The 13,744-nt window shown below is 39.2% G+C and overlaps 1 protein-coding gene across 7 annotated transcripts in view; it reads right to left on the reverse strand.

Moving 5' to 3' along the window:
- Positions 1-13,744, reverse strand: part of zgc:158328 (uncharacterized protein LOC567225 homolog) — a 68,887-nt gene that overhangs the window by 47,866 nt on the left and 7,277 nt on the right. For all 7 annotated transcript variants that reach the window (XM_036149875.1, XM_036149872.1, XM_036149874.1 and 4 more), the window contains 2 exons: positions 1,800-1,922; positions 86-208 (listed from right to left, as the gene is read on the reverse strand). In XM_036149875.1, coding sequence (XP_036005768.1) covers positions 86-208; positions 1,800-1,922 — 246 coding nt within the window. The remainder of the gene's footprint in view (positions 1-85; positions 209-1,799; positions 1,923-13,744) is intronic.

Genomic DNA, 13,744 nt, shown 5'->3' on the forward strand with positions numbered 1-13,744 from the left:
CAACTACAAAACATAAGAGTCAGATCTTTTTCAACCTGGTAGGTTGTGTCATTCCTTAAAACTTCTGCTTGTGTCGTTTACTTGCCAATGCAGGTCCGACCATCAGCATGCATGCGGAATCCCTTGGTGCACTCGCAGTGATAAGAGCCCGCCGTGTTGACACACGTTTGCTGGCATCCTCCATTGAGCTCCTCACACTCATTTACATCTGAACAAATGCAAATTAAAGAGATATTGGGGTTGATACATGCTTTTACAAATCTTCATAAAAAATGCAAAGCATTCACATAGGATTTCTATTAGACAGCCAAAGAAAAACAACAACTAAAAACCACCATAGCTTAAAGTTCAGACTTGTCATGAACAGTCCAGCCTGTCTGGTTGTCAGCAGCTTTACAGCACATCTGATCACATGAATTCAACGACTTGCTGGACAAAATATGTATATGTATATATATATATATATATATATATATATATATATATATATATATATATATATATATATATATATATATACAGGAGAGGGATGTCTGGTGTTTCCTACTGGACCTGTTGCTCCATATTGGATGGATGGATGGATGGATAGACAGATAGATAGATAGATAGATAGATAGATAGATAGATAGATAGACAGACAGACAGACAGACAGACAGACAGACAGACAGACAGATAGACAGATAGATAGATAGATAGATAGATAGATAGATAGATAGATAGATAGATAGATAGATAGATAGATAGATAGATAGATAGATAGATAGATAGATAGATAGGTTGAATGGACAGTTTTTGATCAATAATTTTCAAGTCTTGCCAAATGTCTGTAGTTAAATCTAGCTTTGGACTTTGACTAGGCCTTTTAACAAATGATTATGCTTTAATTTAAATATTTTCAATGTAAGAAAAGCAGTTCTGTTTTGCCCTTTTAAATGATTCTCATCTTTAAAAACAACAGACATATAAGGATGTTTTGCAAAAGTAACAAACTTGTTGGGCTCCACACGTAAAACACACAATGACAGCTTTTCATTGGGAATTGTGTTGGTGCCCGGGGGGACCGGGACGAGAGCGGTGGTGCTGGTGTCTGGGGTCATGGGTCATGAGCTGTGACTGGTGTCGTGTGACACCATCAGGGTATAAGTAGGGTTGCTGAGACAGCAAGTAGACAAAGCAGCAGACCAGCCGTGTACCCAGACTGCCTCAAAGGCACAAATGAGGAAACAGAAATCTGAATGTTGGCGACTTTGTTTGCATTTAGAAGGACATGATTTCAAAACTCTGTGCTCTGTTCTAGACAGACAACACGTTCTCAAAGTAGTCTCCATAAACGTTGTGTTAATATGATTTTAAACTCTCAATTAGTGAACATCTAAAAGACAATTTTCACTACTAATAATTTAGAGTCAGAACGGCCCTTCCTTAATGGTCAAAGGCCAGGGTCACTTGTTCACACCTTTAGCCTGACTGCTCACCACAGACCCCACAGATTTATTTATTATGACAGATAAATGTTTTGTTTTTGTTCTTTTTAAACAAAAAAAACTATGCTGCTACACAATGAGGGGTATCAGTTCTGATACGACATCGATTGGACAATTTGAAAGCAATCTCTTATAATGAGAAATTCTAATAGTCAATTCAAGGCTATTGATGAATGTATCTTTAACTGCAAGACAAAAGGGCTTTTATCAGGGCACCAAGAGAGCTCAGGCAGTAAATGTTTAAAGGCTGAAAATAAGAAAAAACTTAGCACTTTAGGTTTCGCTGCGTTCAGACCTCTATCAGTCCATCTCACCACGACAAGCCTTGCCGTCTGGCCCGACTTCGCTGCCTTCAGGGCACTTGCAGTAGTAGCTGCCTACGGTGTTGCAGCAGTGACCCTCGCAGCCGCCTTCGTCCACTTCACATTCATTAACGTCTGAAAGGGAAGGATTAAAAGGTCAGGTTCACCACAATAACACTCGCCACACAGTTGTTCTCTCGGACAAAGCCGCCTTTGAGCCTCACTAAGTTCTAAACTTTGGTTTAACCAGCCTACTCGGACAAATGTAAAGCAAAGAAGGTCCTTTTTTTTTGGTTCTTTTTCCTTTAAAGCAGGTAGAGGATCACTTTAACAGAGTTCATTTTCCCTTACCACCAGACCAATTGAAGCAGCTGAAGTTACGCATAATGGGAGAATTTCTGGCTTGTGTCATCCCATGTGTTGCAAATTCTTTCATGGCCACCTCTTAACTTGGTGGCTCCAAGCAGGGGCGGTTCTAGACAGGGGCCAACAGGGGCCCATGCCCCTGTAGAAATGGCCCTGGCCCCTGTTATGGCCCCTGTACTAAAAGCATGATGTTAAATAAACTTCTCATAATTATTTGCAATGGCAAAGAAACCATAACTGATTGGTCACTTTGACCAATATTATTTTTTACCTATATAGCTTTACTCTAAAAAGAATTTAAAACTTAAGATGTTTCACGTTTAGCTTTAGCCGTATTGAGCAGGGGGCAAAGTTTTCAACTGCTAGATCAGGGGTCTGGAACCTGCACTTCCAGAGCCACAAGTGGCTCACTTAATATTATTACACAGTTAAATATTAACATTTTATTGCTTTTAATTTTTGTTTTGTTCTGTGCCCCTGTGAAAAAACACTGGCCCCACCTTGGCCCCCCTGGTAAATTTGGTCTAGAACCGCCCCTGGCTCCAAGTTTAAGCATTGTAAAATAACGGGGTAACACTGGTAAAACTAATTAGCTCATAACAGCTCATAGTACAAATGCATGGTTTTAGATGGAGTGTTATCAGAAAATATAAAACATGAGTTTCATATATTCCCCATCCAGCTAGTTCGTGCTTTGTTGAAGCCTTGTTCCAGGAGACGGGCACTGCCTTACTGACCTAAAGGGCAGAATAAAAATGTTGAATCAAACAATAGGAGAAATGTGCACAACCTGACAACAAGGACTAAAACAAGTTATATTAGAGAGTAAGGATTCAAAACGTCTGTTTTTAGGAAGATCCGGCAACTGTTCAAAAGTTATATTCCTGACATTTTGGACATCGCATGCATTAGTTGGAATGCTACAGTTTTAGTACATGTAGCAAGCTTGAGATCGAAATGCTGTTTGACTACATGAAACAAAACGCAGACTGATTAATAAAACAAAGCAAATGAACAAAACTGTCAAAGTGAATTGGAGAGGAAAACTTTTGGCACCGTTTTGTTTCCTTCTGTTAGAAAGATTTCATCTCCCCCATGGACTGAGTATTCAAGGAAAGACCTGTTCATTTTTTACGGCAGGAAATTTCACTAGCACAACTTGGAAAAACAAGAAACAGAATAAAAGGAGAAACTGTCCGGCTGAAAAGGAAACAAGATGTGCTGCAGCCTATGTAGACTGGAAACCTCCAGCAAACGTCTATTGATATTATTGATACGTGACTACAAAGACTTTGGGAATTTCCCACATGGCCTTTTCTTGACAAACAAGGAAGTGGGTCTGAATAAAACCACTTTGGGATTTACAGCATTTCAGCGTTACTCTGAAGGACACATTCTGTTTTATCTCAACACGTTACGAGGGCAAACCTGTCAAAAATACTGCAGTTTGTGCAGAATGAGTTGAATTCCCGTCTTGAGCCAGGCATCTTTGCATTGATTCTAAAAATATCACAGAATGTGAAAAAGTCAGATGGATTAGCTCTCTCCCAAATGGAAATATAGATTTAATTTGGAAATTATTGCCATTTGGTTAAAGCTATATGTAAGGTATGGACAGACTGCATGCTCTGTAGGATATTCAGAATTTGAAGGAATTGAAACCATAGCAGAGCTGAATGATGTTGTACATCATGTACGTTAATATAAATTTAACATGTGGTATATTTGTTGTCACATTGTTATGCCGTATTCGTCATAATAACTCATGTTAAAAAAAAATTTTTTAAAAATCAGTTGATTTCTACAAGACCTCAGAAGCTAAGGATGGGTCGCCACTTTGGTCTTTCAGGCCACACCCACACTTAGTTTCTAAGGGTATGCAGGCTTGTCCGAGTCATTTGGGGATTTTTGTAACACATCAGAGTTCAGCAGATTATTGCAGACACACAGGGCAATAGCAACAATAACAACAATAACAATAACTCTCTCATCGTGTTTGGCTGAATTTCGGGTCCAAATTCTGGTTCATTATATGAACAATCTTGGTATTTTATACATTTAAACATAATATACAAAACTTTGAAACCCTTTTGAATTGTACTGAGTATTTGAGATTATGGTTGGTTCTTTAGCACAATGTTCAGTTTGAAATGGGGAATCAGCGACTTCTTTATTTTATGCTACACAAACTAAAATAAGAAATGGGACCTTACTTTATTCCTGATCATCCATTCTTTTCCTTTTAGATACCTGACTATGGTGGATGGCCTGGAGATGTCTTGTACTGCAGCTTTGCTTTGCTGCTTGCCACTACTTGTTCAAAGTAAACAACCAGATTAAAGTAACTGTCATGGGATTAGAGATTATTTGGCTTTCCCTATTTCACATCTGATTAGCATTATGTGTTGCTCTGAAGATGACAATTTCTGCCTTTGTTCTTGCATTTAAATGTTTCGCTGAGGGTACCAATGGGGAACATCTCAGAAAAAAGCATGCATGCAATCAGGTCTTTCATAGACTTCCTTAATATCCTCAAGGGATTTTAACCAGCAAATAAAACGTTTTGAAATATTAAGTCTCAGGCCATTGCCCGCATTACACCAAAAGGATTTATTGTAATCTTGAGGGCTCACAAAATGTTAAGGCTCCAGAAGACCACAAGGAAAAAAAAAAGAGAACCTGATAACTATTATAATATACCTTCACAAAACTGTCCAAAACTTAAAATATCCTCAATACTCCCCGGAGATGACATTGTTATGTGGACATGTACTCATCTGTCTCTCCCACACACTAAAATGTTGATCATTATAGGCTTTTTGAAATCTGAAAAAGTTGAGCTTGTTTTTGTGTATTTTATTAATTTTTTTAAACTCCAAAGCATCACATGCAGAATTGGGAACTTAAAGCTACTAACTAAAGTTGTAGCCTTTTTTTTTAAATTGGACTACATTGTAATAAATCTAGATAGCAGGAATTTTCAATGTAGGATGTCACCAAAAAATGGTTTGCTAAATAAAAAGCAATTATATCCAGGTAAGACATCTCCACCCTTTAAGAAAGTTGGAAATACAATAAAAAAAAAACTGACATTAATCAGCGAGGATCGGATTTGGGCCTGTTGTAGCTAGCAGATCAAGCTACGGCATTTAGGGGTTTCTAAACACAACTTTTCCATCACGCTGTTTTTTTTTTTTTGGTGTAAAATCACTTAAATTTGATATCAGAAAACGTGCCGGAGTGACTGACATTTCTCCAGCTGTACGGAGCAGAGAGTGGCACAGCATTGCTGCTTCCACACCTGTTGCTGAGCACTGCTGGTCAGCTGCCTGAAATAAGACCCATGACGACATATACAAGTTTGGTTGTTTAAAATATATCCAACACAGAAAACTTACTTTGGATTTTAAAACCTGGTTTTAAACAATGCGACCTGAAATATTTATTAAAGAAAATGGACCAGAGGACGGATGTGAGGATGGGTCCCCTGAGATTTGTTAGTGTAGGCTTGTGAGGAGGGAACTCAGATTGGGGGATAGTCTCAGGAACTTAATCTTTCCCTGAGGCCACTTAGGGTCCTCCCTGACAGAACTTAAATTAAAGAGCTTTAGGAAGTAAACAGAACTGGACAACAAGGTAAAGAAGTAGGTAAAGACAGATGAGGGTAATAAATAGGAGAAAGAAATGAGGGACACTAATAGTGCGTTCCATTTGTCCTCGGTGGTCGGGATTCTCGACCTCCAGGTCGGAAATGTCACTGAAACAGCCCCTAAAGTCGGTTTTACGAGTCAGAAAGTTGGTGCAGCAGGATGGTACCCAACATCTGCATTCATGATCGCTGCTACTAGCAGCAACATTGAGGAAAACCTCATACTTTGACTGTCTGTAGCAGCTCTCCATTAATGTAACATTTAGTCAGCTGTACATGTGCTGCCTAACCCTAACATGGTATCAGATGGGATCTTTCAGCTTCGTTTATTTGCACAAAATATTGACTAGGACAGCATTATTGTTACTGTTTTAACAACAATGCAAGCGTCCATGAGGTAATTGCATCATGTTAAAATGTGCTTTAGATTTATGGATAACTAAAGTGAAACAGAGGTATTTTCCCTCAGTTATCACACTGTGGGAATATCATACTTGCAAGTTTCTCAGTCTTTTTCCTATAGAGGATTTATTCCTCTGAGAGAACCTCTTCTTCCTACTCAGATGATGAAGACATCAAGAGTTTAAGCTGCGGTCTGTTCAACCTGACTGTTTTCAGTGAGTTTGGTCACAAACAATCCCAAAATCAAGAACAATGCTGCAGTGGATGGAGAACCTGAAGCAAAACGTGACGAGAACAATTGTTGTGTTCCTAACGATAAAAACTGGTAATAATCTGTTTCTACTGCTGCTTGAGATGTCCATCCATCCATCCATCCATTTGTCTTCTGCTTATCCAAGATCGAGTTGTGAGGCAACAGGATCTGGAGAAAAACATCCGACAGCTTGTTCTTGGGGATCTCAAGGCATTCCCAGGCCAGACGGGTTATTTAATCCAAGTGATTCCTGGGTCACACAAGACCGTGCCTTGACTTCCATTCATTGTCACGCCTTTCCATGACCTAACTCTAACCTAAACTCTAATTGACACCTTAGTGCTAAACATAACCCCTAGCCAAGAAAAATAGTCAGGACCAAAACAAGGTCCTCACTTTATATCAAAGTCCTCACTTGTTCTCGCTCAGCTGCAAGCACAACAACACACTTACCCTTGTTTAAAATACAAAGTGAGGACTGTGTCTTGACTTCCACTGAATTACATTAATGTTCACCCCTTTTTTGTGTCCTGTCTGACAATGTGACATTAAGAATTGTTGTCTTAATGCCAAAGAGAGCCCAACAGATTTAACTTTCACAAGTGGAGCCTTACTGCTTTTCGTCGTGGTGCTCTGCTTGGTTTATATATGCAAGAAGCTTTATTAGATTTTATGCTGGGACTATTTCATGTTCAATGGACACAGAAACAGGAAGGTAGAATAGGGAAAAAGGAGAGAAACAAGATGCTAAAAGGGAGAAAAGGTGAAAGAGGAAAGGGAGAAAGCAGTATAATTTTTAACCCTTTCTATGGCTCTACCCTGATCCTGATCCCAGGCCTAAACCTAATGTTTACCAATATATACCTAACCCTAACCGAAACCTAATTGACAGTCCTAAAACTAGTCCTAAACCTAACCCCTAGCCCAGAAAAAAGTGAGGACCAAAAAAAGGCCTCGCACACATACACACACACACACACACACACACACACACACACACACAGCGAGGCACCATGGGGACATCCTGATCAGATGCTCAAACCGCCTCAACAGCATCCTTTCAACTCATTTTGTATAAGCCTGAGCCTGGAAATACTAGAAATTGACACGGATGCATCATATCCTTCCTAAATAATTTTTTTTTAAAGTGTAACGGCAAGAGAAGCTTCCAAAGTAAACATGCCTACCTTCCAATATCGCTCCAAAAGGTCACTTGCTAAAGGGGGATGCTTCAGTTAAATTCTCAACTACATGCTTAAAATAAAAAAAAGTGTTTTGTATTTTTAACGTACTTATCAGAACATATTTCGGAGTTTTAAAAAAATGCACTCCACTGAAAGGAAAGCGGTCTCCTGTTGTTTTATGGGTGGGAGTGATAACGGTTTCCCATCATGTAACACAAAGACCAGGCAGCTTAAATGCTCCTGGATTTCCCTGAGTCCTGCATTTCTCATCAGGTGTTACTGACATTGGTGACCTCTGCAGCACAGTACCTCCCCAGTTCCAGCTCCTCCAAGGAACCACATTCTTCCGCCCACTCCAAAACTATTTGAAGCGAATGGATATGGAATAAATCAGTAAACCCTCAGCCGTGTGTCCACTGTCCTCATGGTGAAACCATTAAAAGACACAACTCCAGATCAATAACAGAACAGCAGGTCTCACCCGCGCAGAGTGGAGATGCTAAAAGCTATTTCATGTTCTCATTCTTCAATGCCAGATGGAAAGGAGGTAAAGGGAATTTGTATCCCTCACCTTTTCCAATACTTTTTTTCCCACAGTTCTACAGTGAGGAATAATCAGAACGCTTTTTTTTAGCTTGTCCTTGTGAATAAAACAAAAATGGTTCTTTTTATATTCCTAGAAAGTTCATGTCACTAATAAAAACATTTACGATATTCACTTCTTTCCTTTTTGAAAACCTTAAAAAGATAGGAAATATTCTTTACTGGCTATTTTTAACTACAGAACACAAACCACTAAACACATTAATCATTGCTATTGCCAATGATCTGTTAGATCTGGAAAACAACCTGAGCATAATCTGATAGAAGGAGCTGTAATTTCTATCTTCTTCCATGGGTACAATGATATATTTATGAGGAGGGAAAAACGCAAAAATGTAAAGATTACTGAACACAGAGTGGAAGTCACCCTTACAGGGAAATACCTGCTTTAAGCTGTTTCCTTAACATTTTGGAGAAAAGAAAATCCCACCATTGTGACCTGATGGGAAAAACAGAAGGCCCTGTGAAGCAGAGCAAAAGAGGAGGCAGAACCAGCGCTGGGGAGCTGAACCTGCAAAGGAGAGGAATGCCAGCTGCAGCATCAATGCTCCCCGTGGAAAATAAAGCAACAAACAAAAGTTGAATTGTTTCCCAGATTTGACATGGTTGAGACAGGGACGCAATTAATCATGACTTGGGGAAGCTGAGAGAAAAGCCAAGTGTCGCGAGATCAGTCTTCGTGCATTCAACAGCGGGACGAACATGGAGCTCTTGCAACTATTGTGCAGTCAGAGTGTAGCTCAGTGTCTGCCGGAAATTCAAAAGCAGGAAAAAGCACCGCGAGCTTCCTCGCTTTCTTCTAATTAAATAAGAAAAAGTGATAGATTTTTTTCAGGACAGGTGTTTGCCATCCAGCCCTTAATTAATTTTAATACAATAAGGATTATTAGAGATCTCAGAGTTGAGTCCGATATAAGTCAGATATCCTGTGAAGCAAACAGATCAGTTGCTCTATATTATAATATATCACCAACTTTTTCTTTTACAGTGATGAAATCATTTGTCTTCAGCGCATAAGAAATAACTTTAACAAAGTAAGCTTACTGCATATATTCTCCCTGCCATTCCAACAATACAGTAATAACATTAGATAAAAATCTATAGAGCATAGCAGGAAATAAAAATCAATGCCTCAATTTTGATTTAATACGTCTGCAAAAACTAGCATGGGGAAAAAAAAAGATCAATGTGATCAACTTTAAAAGAGTGGCATGCTGTTTGTGATGGCAGATAAGCAAAGGTAAAAGTCAGTCGATTACATGGCAGGAAGCATTGTAATTGAAGATGACAAACAAACCTTATCGATATCAGAAATCAAAGGAGGATGGGAAAACAGGTTCATGGTGACAGAAACATAAAAGTACCTCAACTGAACGCTTGTTTCAACCAGAGTATATTGAATACCATCTCCTAATACACAACACATAAAACAGTGATGGTTATGGGCCACTGGAGCAGAAGACAAGACTTGGTAATGATCATCTGTGACATTCAAACATCAAGGCCAGAATATGACATAAACAACATGAAAACAGGCTGCCTTGCACAAACAGTTCAAGTTGTAACGGTCCAATAGTGTGGGGGATATTTTTAGGGTCCCTTAATAAGAATTGAGCCAAGTCTGAACATCTCAGTAAACCTGAATCTTATTTCTGATCATACCCAAGCCTTTCTGAACACAGTGTACACATTCTTTGATGTTCAAATAATCTATTTGAACATCAAATAATGTGAAGTGTTTGGGGGGTTTCTTGCATGTCGTCCATTTCAACTCACTCCAAAGCATCTCAAGATCAAGAAGCGCGCCTTGACGCAGCCCAGGGCGATCCGTGTCTTACTTCTTTTACAGATAATCTCATATTTTCCTCAAACACCTTCTGATACACCGTAGTTTAATGGTATTAGATTAGTATTAATATTGGTATGAGATTGATTTTTATTGAAGCTGTATTTGGTTTATAACAAAAGTGTCCTCTGTCCTGGTGTCCAAAAAAATCTGTTTTAGACCCAGAGGTTCAAAGAACATTTTTCCAGAAATCCGTGTCTTTGTCTGTCTTCTCTCTGCCATATTTTAGTGTAGCATTTTTTTTAGGACACTCTTTATGTATCTTGCAGAATGCTTTCAGGGTGAGCATGCACGGACGGCCAGAACTGGGCATGGTAGCAGTTGTTTTGAGCGTTCTCCTCATGCAGAATATTTTGTACATTAAAAGGGATGATTTTTAAATTATTCTGAGTCTTCTTCAAATGTCCCCCCAGTCTCCGTTGTTGCTACAAACCTATTTCTGAAGGTATCAGTCAACTCTTTCAATATTACCACAGTGTTCGCTTTCACTTCAACAGCCAGGAGCCCATGAAACTAAATGAGGTTTGAATGAGGCAAACCTTTGCAATCCTGAGCAATGATCCCCTCACCATGGGCTCCAAGTGTGCCTGCATGTAATTTTAGCCATTTTAAATGGGAATAAACGTCCCTATTTATTCTTAACCAAAAAATATATATATTTTGTTTGGGTTTTACATAACAGACAAGAAAAAATATTCATCTTTTTAAAAATTAAAAGATAAAAATCTACAAAGTGTGGTGCGCATTTCTCATTGTTCCCATCTTCTCTGACATGCCTCCATAAAATCCTGTGCAACAAATTACTAAATATGTGTATAAGTTAATGCCAACGTAGAGACGAGTGTTTTTGTCAGCTATTCAAATAATTCTCTTGAGCAGGGTCAGGGAAGCTGGTTAAAGTTAATGGGGAAATAAATACAGGACAATCTAGTGCCTTGTAAAAGTATTTGCTCACCCTGGCTTTTCTTCATAGTAGGTACACCTGGTCTGGCGTTCTGTTAACTGTGACATCATCCAGAGAGGACAGATCGCCCGCTACTACCATCTAATGTAGAACAGATTACTGGATCAATGTGTGCTTCTGTGCTTTTTTGTCTCTCTTGTTGTGTCTCTGCTCTGTCTTCTCTAACCCCAGTCGGTCGAGGCAGATGACCGTTCATACTGAGCCCAGTTCTGCCGGAGGTTTTCCTTCCCGTTAATGGGGAGTTTTTCTTCCCACTGTCGCTTCATGCAGAGAAGCCATGTACAATGTAGACGACGCTCCCTGTGGCTCTACGCTTCCCCAGGAGTGAATGCTGCTTGTCGGGACTTTGATGCAATCAACTGGTTTCCTTATATAGGACATTTTTGACCAATCTGTATAATCTGACCCAATCTGTATAATATGATTGAACTTGATTTTGTAAAGTGCCTTGAGATGACATGTTTCATGATTTGGCGCTATATAAATAAAATTGAATTGAATTGAATTGAATTGGCTTTTGATCTGTCTTGTTACATTCCAACCTGTAATTTGAATTGTTTTTAATTTTTACTTTACATGAAGGATCTGCACAGATTAGTCTACATTGGTGAAGTAAAATGAGAAAAAAAATATATTAAAAAAGGAATTTAAATAAATAAAAAAAACTGAAAATTGGCATGTGCATATATAACTACCCACTTTGCTATGAAGCCCCTAAAAAGTTCTGGTTGTTGAGAAGTAGAAGTCGGGATAAGGTTATAAAAGACAAATCTCCAAATCTTTGATGTCCCCCCGGAGTACAATCAGATCCATCATTTTCAAATGGAAAGCACATGGTACCACTTCAAACCAGCCAATAGAGAGCCGCCCACCAAAACTCAGCAGCACAGAGACCAAAGGTAACCCTGAAGAAGCTGCAGAGCTCCACAGCAGAGACTGGAGGATCTGTCCCCAGGACCACTCCACAGAGCTGGGCCTTATGGAGGATTGGCCAGGAAAAAAAGCCATTACTTAGTGTTGGAAAAAAGACACGTTTTGAGTTTGCCAAAAGGCATGCCAGGCCAAAACGTACGAAGGAAAGTGCTCTGGTCAGATGAGACTAAATTTGAACTTTTCGGTCACCAAGCAAAGCGCCATGTCTGGAGCAAAACCAACACTTCCCATTACTCCAAGAACACCAATCGTTACGGTGAAACATGGTGGTGCCAGAGGACTGACATCAGGAATGATGTCAAAACCAAATCCAGAACAGAAACTCCACCACAAGCAATGAAACAGAAACAGGCTAGAGAAAGTGCAAAGGTATGGCAAATAAAAACTTCAATTACTAATATTACTTTAAAAAATAAAATTAATTTTTTTAACAAAAACTAAATTGCACACATTATCATTTTGTCTTTAATCGATATATGCATTTGTAGTATTTTGCTTTATTATATGAGGATGACCTTGTTTAAATACATTTAAATATAGGCTTGCAGGTAAAGGATGGCTCTGCCCCTTTTCCTATTAGGCAACAGAGGTTGTAAATTAACAAAATCAAAAAACAAAGAATGAGACGGATATTATTTTGAAAAGTTATGTTAGTTTTTGTCATTACTTATATTATGTGTCCGCTCCATTAGATCTTTAAACAGGTTTAAATTGGTATTTTTTCACGTTCCTAAAAAACTATACAACAATGGGAGAGATATAGGCACTTCCACAATGTGAATCCATTTATGGCCAAAACAAAAACTCTTTCTATCAGACGGTGTTGTTTGCTGTTATCAAAACCCTCTTAAATAATAGGATCCAGTCTTAGGCACTGTCAAGAACTGCTATCTCAAAAGGACTTTGAAAAACACCCAGGCGTCTTTAGCGAGGACCAGATGGTTTCTGTCCTAACAATTGTGGGCTAATTCCATCCAGACCCATGCAGCAGTTTGACCTCCAGCTAGATTCTGATCCAATGCAGTGAGACAGTGTGGTGTTCAAGAGCAGGGGTGAAGGCATCTATTACAGAGCCCCTGCTCCTGCGTTTCACCACACAATCTGAAATCCAGGCTGTTTATTACCACCCAGTATCAACACTTTGGACTTTGTTACAGTGGCGGGCATAGGTTTTCATGAGCAACGCCCACTGTCTCGTATCGGAGATTGAAAGCAGGTGATCAGGCGACCCCACAGCACACAACTAGGTGTACAGCTACAGCTTGGCAGCAACACCAAAGGGACTAAAAGTCCAATGGAGCAATTGATACTAGAGTGCTGAAAAGAAACTACAGAGCAGGATCTTCAGCTTAAGCCTTAGACTCTCCTGGACTGCTCTCAGTGACAGTCAGCAGAAACATTTCAGAGCTAAACTCTTTTTTGGAAAAATAGAAAATAAACTCTCTAATGAACACCCTAAAACATTAAGGAATCAAGAAGCTTTATTGTTAATTATGTTACCATGTTTGATGAGACAGAAACTGGCCCAGAATCCACACAGATCCGACACAATAAGACATAATTTTTACAAAGCTTTTTTTCCCCCCTGAAATAAGTTGACTGCACTGACCAACAACACTTCTTGAGAAGCTTAAAGCGTGCAAATAGTCCTTAGCATCTCACAAAACTCATTTTTGAGTGAAAAAGTCAGACCGCAGTCCCTTTACAGATGATATTGCTGTGCAGTTGCATGATTGTTATCAGATGAACGCTCCATC

The sequence above is a fragment of the Fundulus heteroclitus genome, chromosome 18 (genome assembly GCF_011125445.2).
Source record: "Fundulus heteroclitus isolate FHET01 chromosome 18, MU-UCD_Fhet_4.1, whole genome shotgun sequence".
NCBI classification, from domain to species: domain Eukaryota; kingdom Metazoa; phylum Chordata; class Actinopteri; order Cyprinodontiformes; family Fundulidae; genus Fundulus; species Fundulus heteroclitus.